At 36.6% G+C, this 18,716-nt stretch overlaps 1 protein-coding gene across 1 annotated transcript; it reads left to right on the top strand.

Annotated features, from left to right (window-relative positions):
* Positions 1-479: 479 nt before the first annotated feature.
* On the top strand, positions 480-15,094 carry faf2 (Fas associated factor family member 2). Its single transcript, XM_041194016.1, has 11 exons — positions 480-629; positions 2,919-2,987; positions 3,302-3,436; positions 4,061-4,137; positions 4,220-4,358; positions 5,591-5,676; positions 7,122-7,213; positions 10,428-10,605; positions 12,246-12,417; positions 13,103-13,246; positions 14,323-15,094. The coding sequence occupies exons 1-11, from the start codon at positions 498-500 to the stop codon at positions 14,503-14,505; spliced, it is 1,407 nt and encodes a 468-aa protein (XP_041049950.1). The 5' UTR covers positions 480-497; the 3' UTR covers positions 14,506-15,094.
* Positions 15,095-18,716: the final 3,622 nt, after the last annotated feature.

The following is an 18,716-nucleotide window of genomic DNA, read 5'->3' as shown; positions in this document are numbered from 1 at the left end:
AACGTGTTCTAGTGTGTGTTCAGCCACATTCTTGCAGCTTTTCCTCTGCCGGACCCTTATTCGATCACGATCCCGTGTTGCGGGTGACAGTGGAAGAAAACTACAATGTTCGGAGACACGTGTTTGTGACGAGCAATACATTTAGAATAAGTTGCCTCCATGTGTTGACGTCGTGGAGTTCTAGAACCCAGGTACAAGGTTCTGGAACCCCGGGCCAAGGTTCTGGAACCCCAGCTCAGATCCCAGGACCTGGCGCGTGCTGCACCGAACCGGATTCCAAACCAGCTCCGCAACTCAATTGACGGCTTAGGTCGGCGCAGGGCGATCCCGAGAGTTACCGAAGAGCCTCGGCAGTTTCCGTCCACGGTATACTGGCCGGGAACGAATGCACCGAAATCCAAACCCCGATGCGCAGAAATACGCCGCCTGGCTTCTGAATACCGGTGCAACCCCAGAAATCGAATATTTCTGCGCTGGAGGGTTTTTTTTTACGTTTCATGATTGTTGACTTTACCCAAAAATCATCTACTTCCGCACAGGCCTGGAACGCAAGATCCAAGATGGCGGCGCCTGGCAATGAAGAGGAGGAACTAACGCAAGAACAGACAGAGAAACTGTTGCAGTTTCAGGTAAATTTGTTAAACTCAATAGAATTCCACAGAGGCTGACATGAGTTGTCGTTCTGGGGTACTTTTTAATTCATTTATTTGATTCATTTAATCGTGCTGAAGGGCTGAAGCCTCTGCACCTGTGGCATTTTTCTGTACTCACATTTTCTGGTAATCCCCCCCCCCCCCCCCCCCCCCCATATCTGGTATGATTCACTTATTTTTTTCTTCCCCTGTTAAGTGCAGTTTTATTTACAACGTTCTAAAGAGTAAGAACGCTAATAGTTTAAAAATAGAGTTAATTGAATCTGTATTTTGTGTTAAGAATATGTTACTTGTTAATCTTAACTGTCACCAATTTAACTTTTTTCCCCCAGAACATAACTAGCACTGATAATTTACACCTATGAAATAAATTTAAAGGTTCGTTGCAGCATTGATGCATGCTAAATTTAGTGCAAAGCATTAAAATCAAGGTTTTAGTTTATAGTAAACTATCTGGAACTTATTCAAAATAACTTAATATTAAAAATAGTTTGTAAACAAATATTTGTATTTGACTTAGCACATTTTTGAAATCACCCATTAAAATGTCAAATATTCTGGGACCATGTTGCTATGACTTGTTATAATCTGTAAATATTTGATGAAAGATCTATGAAATTCTATTCCTTGGGAACAATAACGTTAAATGAAAGAGTAATTTAGGAGGCTTTTTATAGCAATTAGTTGGAAGTTGAAAAAGCAAACTTTGAGCACGTTTTTCAAGATTTTCAAAATCAAAGTTATTTTTGATTCTTGAATGAGGCCCTATTGTTTTACACCTCTAACCTGTTTGGAGTGTTAAGATCTGGTGGTATATCAAAAGTCAGATTTGATCTGATATTTCAAAAGATGATTCTTGGACAGCCAGACAGGCAAGAGTGGATAAAATTGACTGCAGCAGCAGCTGTCAGGTAGTTTTCTCATATGCTTTGTTCTTGACTGAACCATTGGGGAGGGAAAAGGATTGCAGAGTGGAGGCAAGGCAGTCTTCTGCATCCCTCCCAAGGAATTAAGAGAAAATCAAAGGACAAGTCTGCAATTTAGTGCTGGTCCTAAGGTACAAATAAGCTGTGATGTTAATTTAAGTTATAACCTGAGCTTGTATATGACATAGAATATTTAGAAATGTAAGACAAGTTAATAGCTCATATTTATATAGGGTCTTTAATGTAGAAATATGTCCCAAGGCACTTAACAAGAGTGTTTATCAATAAAAATTTTGCACAGAACCATAGAGGGAGACACAGTAGAGATGACCATAAGCTTGGTCAAAGAGGTGGGTTTGAAGGAGGAGATTTAGGGAGAGAATTCCAGAAGTTAGGGACTTGACAGCTGAAGGAATGGCTGCCAATGGTGGAGCAATTAAAATTGCAGATTTGGCTCAAGGTGCTAAAATTGCAGGAGTGCAGAAATCTTGGTGGATTCTAGAAATGGAGGAGCTACAGACATAGGGAGAGGCAAGCCCATGTTGGGATTTAAAAGCAAGGATGAGGTTTTTGCAATTGAGGCATTGTCGGATCAGGAGCCTGTATATGTCAGGAAACATGAATTGAGATATGGGCATCAGAGTTTTGGATGAGCACAAGTTTATGTCGGGTGGAACATGGGAGGCCAACAAGAAGAATGTTGGAATAGTCAAGTATGAAGATGATAAAGGTGCGGGTGTGGGTTTCAGCAGCAGATAAGCTGAAGCAGAGGCGGAGTTGGATGATGTTATGGAGGTGGAAATAAGTCATTTTGGCAATGGAGTGGATATGTGGCAGGAAGCTCATCTTGGGATCAGACACAATACTGACGTTGTGAATGGTCTTTCACAGTTTTGGACATTTGCTCAAGAGTGGGATGGAAGTTGTCATTGCAAAATGGAAGTTGTGATGGGGATCAAAGGCAGTAACTTAAGTCATCCCAATATTTAGTGGTGGAAATTTCTCCTTGTCCAGTACTCATTGTTGAACAATTGAGTATGACAGATCAGAGATAACGAAATGAACATGTAACTAGTACTTAATCTTGAGCATCCTTTGAATCCTTAAGTCCTTAACCCATTATGCACCAGCCCCTCAGCTCTTGGGGTTGGAACAAATGAAGAATTGTGGGTGTAAAAAGGAATATACCTGAAAACATCCATAAAAGCATTTAAATGTCAAACAGTTGCTTGAAGTACCAGACCACATAACTGTGTATATTTAAAGTTGATAATTGAATGCAAACTTGTCTGTACTGTTTTTAATTAAGACATTTTTCTTTTTACATTTCTCACAACAGGACTTGACTGGTATCGAGTCAATGGACCAATGTCGTCGTACACTTGAGCAGCATCATTGGAATATTGAGGTAAAAAGGAAGGAAACAAGTGTAAAATATTATAATGGGCTATGGCATTGATTTGAAAATAACTTTAAATGTGCTATTTCCTATTTAAGCAAATGTTTTTGATAAACTCAATTTGACAGTTGTCTTTGTTTTGATATATTATGTTAACATTGCAGCAGATATCAACAGCAAGTGACTGGTGCCTTAATATATACAATGTGACTTGTAATGTGTCGGATGAAAGAATTTAACCCATTTTATAGATTTATTTTTCTGATCATTTGAATTACTCTTAATCCTATTTTTTCTCCTTCATTCCCATTTTTATCCTTTAGGCAGCTGTTCAGGACAGACTAAATGAACAAGAAGGAGTTCCCAGCGTCTTTAATCCACCTTCCTCTCGTCCACTTCAAGTCCATACAGCTGATCACAGAGTCTATAGTTATGTAGTTTCAAGGCCTCAGCCTAGGGTGAGAGCATATTATGGTGACTTTAATTATTTTATCCTTAAATTCAATTTCAGAGAACGTTATTGCAGCTCAGTTGAAATTGTATTGTGTAATTGTATTTTGAGTTATTTATAACTAAATATATGTCTTAAATGTGCTTATTTTGTAGCTCAGTATTGGTGAAATGGTGGGGAATTCACCATTAAAGTTGGATGTAGAATCGTAATGCTTTCTTGCATTATCTGCATGGCTCAAATTTTATTCCTTGTTTATTTAAAATATATTTTTGGTAGGGCAGGAACAAGCATGAAATCAATTATAGTTTTAAGAGGTAGATTAATGATACCTATATTGGGTTTGACCTCATTCAGGAAATTGGCTTATGTTAAAGGGTGATTTCTGAACGCATCTAAGTACTCATTTTCATTGTGCCTGCTGTCCTTAATATATCCAATGTAGCTTTGTATTTTATATGTGGCCTGGTTGGATGATGTGGCCAAGCCACAAGTAAATTCTGCTCAGATCACCTTATATGCTGTATGCAACAAAATTTTAATTTTTGTTTTAATGAAAAAACAAAAAATAATTCAGTTCATACAGTTTTATACCCAAGTGGATAACAATGACACCTGTTGAATTTTGCAGGGTCTCTTAGGATGGAGTTATTACTTGATAATGCTTCCATTCCGATTCACCTATTATACGCTACTGGACATCTTTAGGTAAGATACTAAAAATTTTCAAAAACTAGCATTAAAAAAAAGACAAATCCTGAATCTAAATTCTCTTTTTTGTTTTGTATAGATTTGCTATACGGTTTATACGACCAGATCCTAGGAGCCGAGTTACTGATCCTGTTGGGGATGTAGTTGCGTTTATTCAAAATTTTGAGGAACAGTATGGAAGGATCCACCCAGTCTTCTATCAGGGAACCTACAGTCAGGTTTGTACACAAGTACATTTTTTTTACAGTTATTTTAAGTCTACAGTTGAGGGTATTTTACTGTTCTAATGTTTTGAAGTTTACCTGCCCTTCCTGCCCCTACTATATGTAAATTGTCTCCCTTCTCTCCTGAAGTTGGTAATCAGATTGAGGTGTAGTTTCACAAGACACCAATAATACAATTCCAGCTATTCAATAAGTCTTATTTGTGCTCTGAGCAAGAGGTGAGTTTCTGTAAACAACCCTCACTTCACATGGACTGAAAATTAGCCCACACTATTGTGTATGAGACTGTTTATCTACTGTATATTATGGATCCTTGTACTGTTGGAACATGCATTGGAACTAGTATGACTTGCCTACCAACTATACTTTCGGTATCTCAGTAAACATAAAGCAAAACCACATAGCTCAGACTAAAAGCTACAAATCAATTTCAACATAATAAATTATTGAAGAACAAGAATGAATTAGCAGGTAAACATAAGTAGACTTGTCATCTCACTTTCCAATGGATAGTTGCATTTTAGCTAGATTTCTTTATTTCTCACTACCTCCAAAATTCAAACATATTGTGAACAGAAGCCTAATTATAAATAACTTATTGCGCTACTTTACCTAATTACTTTTCCTTATAAATTAATAGAAAAATATACACTATTGAATTGCTTTTGAATCGAAACTCCATGGCCTCTAGGGTTTCTATCAAATAAGTAAAGCTCCACTGTCTGGGCAAAGTAAGCATTCTTTATATTTGAACACAGCTGATCACAGTTTAGCTGGATCATGTTTATGGCTGATGTCCTTTTAGGCACTTTTGGTCAAGGGTCACTGGATAGTAATTAACAGATTCCCTACCTCCAGAACAATGGAGCCAATTGTTACGCAACTGCTGCCATGGCAGAGGAGACCTACGATTGCTGCTGCCTATGCAGGAGACACCACTCATTGCATATTTTTTCCAAAGAAATTATGGTTCTAACTGAATTCCAGTGCAGATGAATCAGTTTTTGCTAAAACTTTGTTAGCAGACTAAACATACATGCATGATTTTCTACTTTACCTAAGCTACATCAGTACAAATAAAATCAGCGATTTTGCCTTGTCATCATAAATCCAATATCAGGTTTTTTTATTACTTAGTTTTCTCTTTCAAATAGTAAAGTTATTGAACATGCTTTAGAATAGTTTTCTCATTATTTGTAACTTATTATTTTCAATATTGAATACAGGCACTGAATGATGCCAAACGTGAGCTTCGCTATTTACTAGTTTACCTTCATGGTGACGACCATCAGGACACAGATGAGTTCTGTCGGTAAGTGAGTGTATTATTTTGTACTTCTGAATTGCTTTTTTTATTCAAAACCAAGACTTGTACATTGCCCTTGTGAAATATAATTTGAGTTTACAAAAAAAACCCCAAAATGCTGCTACATGCATGGAAATTGTTTGAACACTAATAGTTGCACAGGCATATTAACATTTTGGTATGGTGGGTGGAGGTTCATGTGGAGTATAAAAAAAGTGGCATGGACCAGTTGGGCTGAATGGCCTGTTTCTGTGCTGTGAGTTGTATGTAATTCTGTGTAACAGTACTGCACTGAGTGCAGTCCAAACTTTTGTGTAAAACTCTTTGAGTAATCTCTATAGTCACTGCATGGTCAGTAAGCTAAGCGGGTGATTTACTCACCCATTGGAAATGAAAATTGAGTTGTTTTTGTAACTAGTGGCCAGTCTGCTCTCTGGTTTACTGGCCGAGGGATGAACTTAGAAATTAATGTCCTCATTTCAAAGAAGTAAAAAAGAAAATGCATTATGGAAAGTTCCTGGTTCCTTGGTGGGTAAATACATCAAATTACATCTTGTTGAATGACACAAACCAAGAAGAGCCTAGGTTTGATTCTAAAATAAAAACAGAAATACTGCAAATGCTCAGCAGGTCTGGCAGCATCTGTAGATAGAGAAACAGAATTTACATTTTAGATCAAAAATCTCTCATCAGAACTTATTGATTCTGGCCTGCTGATTTTTGCCATAAATACTGTAATTACATGTGCATGTGGATAAAGGACAAGGAAAGAGCTGGGCTCTTTCATTGAGTTTATAATTAGCTAGCTAGCTGGCACTTGTTTCCCTGGTTTTTGTGTGAACATCAGTCATTTAAGTGAAGTAGTAGTGTTCCAGTGATCTTGTCCAGTATTTGTCATTGCCTTAAGAGTGGAGTATGAAGGGGGATAAAATTGTGAAGATGTAAGTTCAGCGATGGTAGGGATTCATATTAATCCTTTTGGGAATAGTGCACAGCTGCTAGAGCTCTGAACTGCTGTAGTGTGAGGCTGGAACTTAGAAATATTTGAAATTTTGATTACTGTAAATACTTTACTTGCAATGGACTGTGCCTTTATGATTTATGCTGCTTTTATATTGCATTAATTAGGGCGTTATCAAGGACAATTTTGTTTCTCAGTTTGCCCCCACCACTCCCCACCCCCCACCCACAAAATAATGATTCGTATTAAGGTATGGTTATAGAGGAACTAGCATGCCTCCAGCAAATGGCCATTCGTGTGTGTGCCTGGGTAGAGTGTAAGGATGCTATTTGACTAAAGGACCATCATGTCAGCCTACTGATGCTCACTTGAGGAAGTATTAGCGGCTTACTGATATCTATTGAATTATACCTTTGCATAAAGATGGGGCTCAAGGGTTTGGCAGCTTATCAATCATGAATGACTAAATGTCAGTTTCTTTCCACTTTAGTAATACAATATGCAACCCAGAGGTTGTAAACTTCATCAACACTAGGATGCTTTTCTGGGCCTGTTCCACCAGTAAGCCAGAAGGCTACAGGGGTAAGTGATTTTTATCATACAAAAAGTAAAGTCTGAATTTTACCATGTTTTCAATTTACTGAGATGATTGCATGGAAAACAAAATCCTACCTGAAATAACAGATCATGCTACATTTCTTCTTCTGTCTTTGATAACTGTTCCTGGTGCCAACAACAGTTTCCATGAATGATTATGGTTGGCAGCTCATACTCAGTAACTGTGCTGTAAAATATAGATCTCCTGCAGCGTAACACAGTGACTTTTTTTATGCATGATATATTTTGTTCTATGCCTTACCTGTTTGTGTATTCCATGGGTGTTTCTGCTTGTCTTTATTTATTCTTCATCACTTTTTGGTTTCCTGCATTTTTTTTTTGCATTTCTCTGTTTTTGTGGACTGATTTGTTTCTCTTTTTTTTACTCCAATACTGGAATGCACTTGGGGACATTACTGTGTTTCAATTAGCAAACCTGTGTCTCTTCCAAAAGCTCCTCGCCTGCTCCCTCTGCCAACTGTTTGAACCATCAACCTATCAAATATATTCCTATCAATAGCCTCCTGCTGCTATTCACCATTATCTAACCGACAATCTCTTGATACCTTTTGGTAACATTCATGGCTTTGTTGCGTTTAACTTTTGAGATGCCATTGAGTTGTTTCTTGTGTAGCACTAAAATTGCACTGGCAAATCAAAGGCCGTTAACATTGATAGAGGATTTGTTAACTAACTGGAAACAGTGTTAGAATAAATGGGTCATTTTTCAAGTTGGCAAACTATCTAGTGGAGTGCCACATGGGATCAGTGCTGGGACCTCAACTATTTACAATCTATATTAATGACTTAGATGAAGGGACAGACTGTATTGTCGCCACATTTACAGAAGATACAAAGATAGGAAAGCAAGTTGTGAGGAAGTTACAAAGAGTCTGCAAAGGGACATTGATAGGTTAATTGAGTGGACAAAAATTTGGCAGATGGCCTATAATGTATGAAAATGTGAGGTCCATTTTGGTGGGAAGAATTGAAAAGTAGAATATTATTGGAGAGAGACTGCAGAATGCTGCAGGATAGAGGGATTTGGGTGTCCTCGCACATGAATCCCAAAAGATTAGCATGTAGGTACAGCAAGTAATTAGGAAGGTAAATGGAATGTAGGCTTTTGTTGCAGTGGAGGTGGAATATAAAAGTAGGAAAGTCATGTTAAAACTGTACAGGATATTGGTGAGATCTTGCCTAAAGTATTACATACAGTTTTGGTCTTCATACTTAAGAGGGATACTTGCATTGGAAGCAGGTCAGAGAAGGTTCATGAAGCTGATCCCTGGGATGAAGGATTTGCCTCATGAGGAAAGGTTGGGCCTATAGTCATTGACGCTTAGAAGAATAAGTTGTGATCTTATTGAAATATATAAGGTTCTAAGGGTGCTTGACTGGGTAGACTTAGAGGAAGTTTTCCGTCATGAGGGAATTTAAAACTAGGGGGCACAGTTTCAAAATAAGAGGCCTCTATTTAATAAGGCAATGAAGAGGAATTTCTTCTCTGAGGGTTATTTATCTTATTAAGAGATCAATGGAGGCTGGGTCATTGATTATATTCAAGGCTGAGTTAGACAGATTTTTGATCTACAAGGGAGTCAAGAATCATGGGGGCAGGCAGGAAAGGAGGGTTAAGGCCACAATCAGATCAGCCATGATCTTATTGAATGGCAGGGCAGTTTCAAGGGGCCAAATGACGACCTACTGCTTCTATTTCTTATTCTCTTATAATTAATTGTCTGTATATATAGATTGACTGCCTGTTTTTCTGTGCTACAGGATGAATAATGTTTCAGATTCTGCCTCTGTAGTCAATAATTCTACTTATAGCACATGCTTGTTTGGTGCAGCAATCTAACAGTGCTACAGTTAATAATTATGACTGTGAGATAAAGTAAAATGACATCAACAAAAGTAACCCAATACACCTTATATAACTTGTAGAAATGTTCATATGCCACATAACATCTGATCTAGAGCAAATAAAGACACAAAATGCTGGAAAAACTCAGCAGGTCTGGCAGCATCATTGGAGAGAGAAACAGATTTAACATTTCTAGTCCAATATGACTCCTCTTTTGCTTTTATCTGAGCCTTGAGAGAATTTTGTTTGACTAAAATACTAAACATGAAACAAAGATCTCTTTGCGTGAAATCTATTTTAATTTTTTCTATGCTAAAATGTTGAATTAAGGAAAATCCATGTTCCTATTAAAAATTAGATAACTAACAATCAGGCTTTTATGGTCTTTTTCATGTGCTTTTAATGGATTAAGAATTTCTAGCAACAAAGTTCACTTTGCTAGGCCGGAAAGGTCCTATTTTCATTTCTCTTCACTGGACACTGTTGGCAGTTTCATTGTTAGCTTCAAAAAGATGTTTGTACTCAAATTGGGAGATACTGTATTTGAATTACCATGTTACACATTAAATGTAAGTGACTCTGTTTCTTGTTTTGGGCTTGTCCGCTGGTGGATATTTTTATTTTCCAAGCTGATTTTGCAAATACCATATGACCACAATGTGCTTGAAAAGCCTTCACGGTGACATATGAAAATTAGAGTAGTTCTGCAAGATCTCAGATATACGTATTTGACAGCTTGAACCATGTCAAGAAAGTGTTCATTCAGTATGCACCATTTTAGAAATGAAGATCTCTTTTACTAACCGCAAAAGGATTAACTGCAGCGTGGAAACAATGCAAGATCTATCAACTGAAAGAGAGTTGTTGGCTGTTTTAAAACCAGATCAAATTCCATCAAGAGGTTTTTCATTGGGCCATAATTGTATGAACTATATAGTAGGATGAACTTGGCCAGTAGTTTGTTGTGCTACTTTGAACTGGGCAGAAAGCTTTAGGTGGCTGGGCATTCATTTCAAGGAGAAAATTATTGCAGGAACATGGGGAATGGCTTGAGAGTGTGACTAGCTGGATTGCTTTTCAGAAGAGCCATGCAGACTCAGAGGCCAAGTAACCTCTTTTTGTGCTGTATATTTCTATGGTCCTTCAAGAAGTAACTATGGAAGTGCTACTTTTTGCTACTAACAGCATGATTTACACTGATCCATGATTGATTCTGTACGCAAGAGCCACGATCTAAACCCTGGTATAGGGATAGCAAGGCAAAAAGTGGAAAATGATAAATAATTTAATAAAATTTTCAAACAAACTAACATGTATGCCTATATATTTCAGTGTCACAGGCTTTACGAGAAAACACCTATCCATTTTTGGCAATGATCATGCTGAAAGAGCAAAGAATGACGGTAGTTGGTCGTTTAGAAGGCCTTCTTCAGGCTGAAGACTTTGTCAATCAGCTGACATTCATTATGGATGCTAATGCTACATACTTGGTATCAGAGCGACTTGATAGGTATGATGTGGAGCAATACGGCACTTCTTTCAAAATTAATGGGAGCCCTCAATTTCTGTAATTTAGTATGGAATATTGTATTGTTAAGGTAACAAATCCATGGTGGTATTGTGTGGCTGGTTATTTGTGAATAATTCATCTAAAAACCATAAATTGATGGGTCAAGCATGCATTACCTCATGGTTCTGAGAATAAAGGCTGTTTCAAATAATTTAGATTTCTTATTTTTTTAAATGCTTTGTATTTGGTAAGGTTTGTACTGGGAATGAAACAATTTCAATTTGCAGCATTTGGCATTCCCTAAAATGAAGTAACATAGTACAGATGCTAGAAATCTGAAATAAAAACAGAAAATGCTGGAAAAACTCAGCCAGCCTCGTAGCATCACTGGAGAGAGAAACAGAGTTAACATTTTGAGTCCATATGAACATTTTGAGTCCATATAACTCTTCTGCAGCTGAAGACAGGTAGAAATGTGATGGATTTTATATTGTTTAGGAGGGGATGGAGCTCAAGATCTCTCCTGAGCTTCCACCTATCCCTGACCTATTTTTCTGCACCTGCTCCGCCCCTCTTAAACAGTTTAAAATCATCACATTTCTACCTACCTTCAGCTCTGAAGAAGTCATACGGACTTGAAACGTTAACTCTGTTTCTCTCTCCACAGATGCTGCCCGACCTGCTGAGTTTTTCCAGCATTTTGTGTTTTTATTTCAGTATTCCCAAGCCAAGTAAATCCACCTCGCTCTCACTCCCAACCTTGGAAAAGTAGCCCCTGCTTGCATTAGTTTGATCAACAAGGGCTGACTTTGAGCTAATTTTTCAGCAGTAAAAGGCTGGTATTAACTTATTATATCAGGAGCAAACTTTTATTCATGGAGGATATTGGTTGTTAATTCTGGCTAGAAGACTGTTGGATTTATTGTTATTAAACAAAATCAGAAATGTTTACCTTTTAAATTAACTGAATTTAAAATGAGCCATTTCTTTGGGAAAGGAACAGGGAGAATTGATGGATAAAAAATGGATCTGTTTTGAGACTCCAGTTAAAATGGCAACTTTGTTTCATCCTATAATCCTTGATATATCGTTGAAGTTCTTTAATTCCCTTGTAATAAAGAGGTTTAGGCTTGAGTTTAGTCTCCATTGATATGTTGAATTAGTGTTCCCTGACATTGGCATGACAGTCTCAGCCAATTCACTGGCTGTACTACTGGCCAGAAGGCTAGTGCTTGAGGAAAATAAAAGCTGCAACAAACATTGTGATGATGCTCATTGGTCCTGCACATTTTTAGTAACAAAACCAGGAATGCATTTGATATACCTTCAAAAGCAAGGGTTTTTGCAGGCAGAGAGTGCCAAGAGTCAAGTAGGAAAAGGGTTAGAGAAAGAGTGAATAATTCTTTTTTTGGACTATATTCCTATTTCTTTTGAAGTAATCCTAAGAAAATTCACTTTTTAACCAATATTTACTTTGTTCTCTGGCAAGGGTTGGTTTAATCAGGATTTGTTGTGTCTTTAAATAGCATGCAGTTGAACCAATCGGTGATCTGTTGACAGCTGGTTATGTGAATATTATTATGTGAAACTGATTATGCGAATAATGATATTCTTGCTATTCTTGTCTCTTCAATCTCCAGAGAGGAAAGGAATCAGACGCAAGTGTTAAGACAGCAGCAAGATGAAGCTTATTTGGCTTCACTTCGTGCAGACCAGGAAAAAGAAAGGAAGAGAAAGGAGGCACAAGAAAAGAGGAGAAAGGAGGAGGAGGATGTCAGGCAACAGATACTTGCGGAAGAAAGAAGACAACGGGTAAGGAGATTTCTTGTTTAAAAAACTGCATGAAATGATTTTAATAAAATCTGTTTCAGTGTGGGGAGGCTAGATATTTGTAATGTTATGACATTATCTACCCACATGTGGAGGTTTAACTGATGACCTTACCTTCCTGAAGACTGAGCTGGTTGAGGCATTGAATACCTGAATCATACACACCAGGATGGTCTCGGGGTCAATCCCTGCAAGTCTGAATGACTTTCCCTGAGCCCTTTTCTGTACAACCTAAGCAGTGTTAAAATTGTCTTTAAGTTGAAAATGTTACACAAGTGGAGCAGCAATTTCTATTTACCCAATGTTGTCCTTGGGAATAAAAAGCTTATGAAGCTTATAAATTATCTCAGCCATGTTAAGGGGTTAAATTTGGCCTCAGTGACCAACATATTAAGGAGAAGATTCAGACAGGTTCTTGTTCCTGATTATTATCCAGCAACACCTACTGGAAGTACACTTGTTGGCATTGGTTGAAAACAGGATCAGATTTGAGGGTGATGTCTGAAAATGGCCATGGATGGAACAGTGCTTGTGCCCCACCTCTAATGAATTCTCACTAAAAATTCAATTGAAATCCCAAGCTGACGTTCATATCATCCTATGTTAAATGTTACCTTGTAACTTTGTAAATGTGAGGAAAAAACATAATTTTTTTTTATGGTTGCAGAGTTTGCAGGAAGAGAAAGAACGCAAGTCTGAACGCCTTCCCCCTGAGCCTTTTCCAGACAATCCAGACAGTGTTAAAATTGTCTTTAAGTTGCCAAATGATACTCGAGTGGAACGGCGATTTCTATTTACCCAGTCATTAACAGTAAGAATCTTCCATGCTTCCTATTTACATAATGAAAACATTTAAAATGTTGTATTCCTTAAATCCTTGGGAATAAAAAACTAATGAAACTACATTTAATACAGTTTCAGTTATTAGTACTTCTACAAAATACAATATTTATTTTTATTGACTGCAATAAACTGCCTTTATAGTTGTAGAAATGCAAATTGTTTTGTTTGCTTATTCATAGCTTGCTTGTGAAACTGTGTATATTGAAATTGTACAGTATGATAACTTGTACATGCATGAGAGTGATTTATTTTGGCTGATAATGCTGTTTTAAATACCAGTCTGATTGCATAGTTACTATGCAATACTTCACGCAACATCAGTCACCTCCATCCTACCTCTAACAGTGTATTAGTTGGACAGTTGGTGACCAGATCTTTAAAGTTTAAAATCTTTTTTCTGATAGTCTGAATTCTTCTATATTTTGAGATTAATCCCAAATACTATGATGCACCAACAATACTGGAAGTGCTATTCATAATTTCATTTGTTGGCGAAAGTCTAATGCAAAGGTATATAAGATGTTTAAACACCACATACAGGCAATTTATTTGTCCAAACATTGGACTTAAACATTGTTATTCCAGTACCCCTGCCGTTTGCATGAGTTTACTCACTACATTGACCATCAATTCCCTTGGTCTCTGCTAATTAAGCTGACTTCAGCCATGGCTGTAGCAAGAACAGTGCAGTTGGCTTCATCATCGAGGATAAGAGAGGTAAAATTTGGGCAGAGTTCCCACTCATCATTATTATTCAATAATGCCTTCTTGAAGTTTGCCTATGTCGAAATTGTGGAGGACAGAATTATACATAGCTACCCCCAAGTAGTTGACCTTCTGCTGGAAATTACCATTGACGCTTATATGTGATCAATGGGCAAATGAATGAAGTACTGGTGGACAGCCAGCACTTATAGAGGTGTGCTTGAGCAATGAGTCAACACCAGGAGAAAGGGAAAAGGAGAAAAAAGATGGTTGCATTTTTTTAAAGTATAATGTCAAAAATTAAATTTCTTAAACTAATGTTTTTTTCTTTCATTGCAGGTGATATATGACTTTTTGTTCTCCTTGAAAGAAACTCCTGAGAAATTTCAAATAGTTGCTAACTTTCCACGCAGAGTACTGCCCTGCCTGCCTACAGAGAAAGAGCCAAATCCACCCACCCTGCAGCAAGCAGGATTGAGTCGCTGTGAAGTCTTGTTTGTTCAAGATCTTACTGATGATTGAACCAGAAGCTAACTATGGGATCAATTTTTAATAGCTGCACAGTATAATGGATCACAGAGACTTTCTCACAAATGAGCCAAGTTTCTGCTGCATTGGTTGGCAAACGTCTATGCAGCTAGGTTGCTCATCATTTCCTGGGATGAACTGCGCTGTCCATCACTATGCTATTTTAAAAAAAAAACACAAAAAAACCCTGCAATGTTGAGCAGTTTTTGATCAGAAGATATAAAAGTAAATTAATCCATTTCTCCACCTGCATTGACCCTAGAATACACCATCGGAGAGACCTTATCCCTTTATCTGCTAACTTTGTTTTCCCATTTACCTATATTTATGTTGTATTTCTATTAAAAGATGGAAAAAAAGAGAGACCAAAGGAGGGTTGGCTGTTATTGAATTGTTTGAACCTGGACTGGTTTAAGTTCTTAATTGCCATGGCCTTTGCTATGGTGAAGCCTCAGTATGTAGTTTGTCAGCCTATAGTGCCTGTGGTAACTAGAGCTTGCTCCATGTTTAATACCTGAGCAGGCTTATTGTACTCGAGGTGTAATTTATTCCAACAGTATAAATTAAAATCGTTTTAGAATTTTATTGTGTTGAATCATTTTTCTATGCATAGATTTCTTTTTGAATAATTTTCTGTAACTTCCTTACAACCGATGGTAGCTGTTTGGTACACCAAATAGTTGAGTTGATGTATCAGCATTAAAAGACTATATTGTCTCCACTCATTTTGTTCTTTTTGAGCTTCCTATCACCAATAATGTTTAGTTTTTTTTAGTCATTCTCCACTATTGTACTGACATGTACAGATATTTGTTGATATTTCAAATTAACCTTTTGCTAGTTTTTTCTGCACCTATTTATAAAGTGCTGCAAACTTTTATTGAAACAAATACTATTTATAGCTTCCTGTGAGAACACGACCAACAAAATTAACACTTCAGTGGAGAACGGCCTCCTTTTAAACCATGTGCCTGATGGTCTCATGATCAGTTTTCTGCAAGGCATCAAGTATATGTACTGTTTCTTCAATACTGTTTGATCAGGAATATTGTTTAGGATTACTGTATTGCACTCTTTCACTAAATGGCATTTTAACCATTTGCATGTTGTCCATTGTTTTCCTGTTCTACCAAGATGCATTATGACTTGTGTCTCAATCTTGAATAGATTTTGGGTGGTAGTTAATAATGAAATTACTTTGCCACCAAAACAGCTATTGGCCTTAATATTATTCTACTAGTTGATTTAATTATAATGCAATGATAAAGTTGGCGTTGTTTTCCTTTCTTATTTTCTGAACTCCAGATAGGCTTTTGTAGCAGTTTTTTGAATAGACATGTAACTTAAAAATTGCAGATATAGTTTTAATCATTCTGGAGTGTATTATACTCCAAGATTAGATACCTAAGTTTTCATTAAACTTATAGTATAAATGTTAATGTTATCAATTTGAGTTGGGTTACAATTATGAAATTGATATTGTTCAGATTTGGGGTATTCATTTTAGCATTTCTGTTTACAGGGTAATTTGCCTTGCGTATAAAGTTGATTTTTTTTTTTATATACCTGGAATGCCAATCAGTGCCATTAATGTTTCTCATGACTTGACATCCAAGATAGTCAGTGCTTCCAGTTGCTATATTTGAGTTGATTTTAGATCAGACAGAATAGCAGTCAGTATTGGTTTTGTTAAACCCCACAAATGCTATTTACTTGGAAAAAATGCAGGCTTGATTTTTGTATTTATTTTTAGAAACTTAGTTGTGACCTCAGTGGCCATGGTTTCTTTCATCTGTCTTATGCTTGCTATTATCAATTACTGAATTATTCACATAATTGCCATTACATTCCATAGGTATAGAGCAGATAGTTGTTTGGAGTTTGATATCAGGCTATGATCTGCAAAAACAATGGAAAATCTTTACAATTTAAATTAATTGCGATGTATATGAATACAGAGGCTAGAATCTACAGACAGCTGCCGAGAGAAGCAATCTCACTTAATGTCTGTGTATAACAGCTATTTATTGGATAGCCTGTTGAGATTAGGAATTTAAATGTCTGGGAAGTAAATTTCTAATGACCTGAACGCTTTACCAATCTTGGATATTTTCCCCCAAAATATTGTAGCTTCAACATCTGTTTTGCCCTGCTTGAGTTAAGTCATGCCCTTTCCAGTGCATTTTGGGATGTTAACTCCATTTAATGCAGTTAGTATAAAGTCCTAAAATTGAGAATGGTGAAAACTAAAATGAAACAAATATTGCCTGTGTTGAGACTGAAGGATTAAAATCTTGTCTCGTAGCAGAAGTATCCCCTACAGACTAACAGTACCCAAATAGATGTCATAGACATTTTAAAAATCAGGTTGGTAGCTACTGCTATAAATCTTGTCCTTTTTAACACTTGTATGAGCAGTATATTCCTGATAGTAATACTTACTTGAAAAATCAGGGAAATTCTCTTTAAAGGACCACACTTTCTGTTCACTTTTGTTGTTTAATAATGTTTCTCAGATCATTTAAAAAAAAATCAATTACTCAAAGTGAAAATGGTTTTCGTAAAACTTTTATTTAGAAAAATATTGTTTTTTAACAAGTTTTTCTTGCTAAATTGCCAAGGATAATCTTTCTGTATTTCATGGCTTTTTGTTGGAAATGTTTGGATAAACTTGTTTGTACCACTTTTTTACATTACTGGAATGGAAAAAAAATTTGAACAACTTGATGCTTTTTAGACTGTCTATTCATATAGATTTGAGACAAGTACTGAAAGGGTTAAGTGAGCTCCAATTATAAGCTTAAGCCAAAATCTGCTGCTCTGTTTTCTGTCCACTTAAAAATTACGATTTTCAAACCAAAATTCCCCCCACCTACTTAAGACCATTCAAAAGATTAACAAGAATAGGGCATTGAGTGATACTGCATCTGAAATTGAATTCTGAATATAATTTTCCATGTTCGCAATCTGAAATTGAAGAAATTGCTGTGTATGATGCTGTAAATTCAATACTCATCCCATGTCTTGTAACTTATTGAAGTTGAATGGAATACAAATATTAATTACTTGAGGAATGTGTGAGTAATTTGTAATTTTTAATATTTTTTTGTCTTGAGTTTATAAATGGTCAAATAGATTCATGTCGCTCGAAATGTTAAAAGTTTAACTGAACTTTACTTATCCACTGCTTTTATCCTTTTGTTCTTAGAATTTCATACACTGCACCATAAAGCCTTTTTTTTATAGCTACAAAGTTGTATGTTTCAACAGAAGAAGCCAATTACTGAACACAAAACCAGTCTCTAGTATTCCCTTTATCTAGTCATTTTTGTACAGAAATAATAGAATACATAACCAGTCTCCTAAATTAAAAGGTTGTGGACTCATCACTCCAGAGACTTGAGCAGATAGCCTAGACAGACACTTTAGTATATTGTGGAGGGAGATCTGTACTGTTGGAAGTGCTGTCTTGTATATGACATAAAACAGAGCTCAGTCTGCCCCTTCAGGCAGATGTAAAAGATAATGTGGTACACTTTAAATAAGAGCAGAGGGGTTCTCTTGTCCTGGCCAATATTTATTCCTCGACAAACATAACTAAAATATATTATCTAGTCATTATCTCATTGGTTTGGGATCTTGCTGTGCACAAATTAGTTTCTATGTTTGCCTACATTAGAATATGACCACACTTCAAAAGTAAGTAATTGCCTGATGTTGCCATGTCCTGAGTTTGTGGAAAGTGGTATATGAATTGAAGTTATTTCTTTTAAGTCACTTATATTTTTAAACAACCTTCCAGTTAACTATATTGTAAGTTAAGTCTGTTTGTCGAGGCATTTGCTGTTGCAAGTTCAGTAGCACTGTGGATGAATGCATAACCTCAATGAAATGCATCCAGAAACTCATTGTCAAGCTTCACACACAACAAAATTTAAGTTACAATGCAATACGTCACTATAAATCTGCCTTGTGCTTAGTGCTGTGTAATGTTTTGAATTGACGGGTTGTAGCTGGGGTGGCAGAGATTGTACAACTTTAGTAAGGCCCAAGGGGAAGCTGAGGTTCACCTATAAATGAGGCACCTAATTATGATCTACTGACAGCAAGCTACAATGAGTATAGTGTGGGATGATATGGTATTGGGGGTGGAAAAGTTATTACATTGTCAAGTTCACTCCAAAGGAGAATTTTGCTAACATCCA

Source organism: Carcharodon carcharias, chromosome 8 (assembly GCF_017639515.1).
Source record: "Carcharodon carcharias isolate sCarCar2 chromosome 8, sCarCar2.pri, whole genome shotgun sequence".
NCBI classification, from domain to species: Eukaryota; Metazoa; Chordata; class Chondrichthyes; order Lamniformes; family Lamnidae; genus Carcharodon; species Carcharodon carcharias.
Note: the sequence above shows the minus strand (reverse complement) of the source record. Positions and strands in the feature narration are given on the sequence as shown.

Bases quoted from the DNA above. Each gene is read 5' to 3' on its own strand.
- faf2 (XM_041194016.1), top strand. From the start codon at position 498: ATGATTGTTGACTTTACCCAAAAATCATCTACTTCCGCACAGGCCTGG. The intron at 630-2,918 runs GTAAATTTGTTA...TTCTCACAACAG, and splicing joins AGAAACTGTTGCAGTTTCAG to GACTTGACTGGTATCGAGTC. The intron at 3,437-4,060 runs GTGAGAGCATAT...TGAATTTTGCAG, and splicing joins TTTCAAGGCCTCAGCCTAGG to GGTCTCTTAGGATGGAGTTA.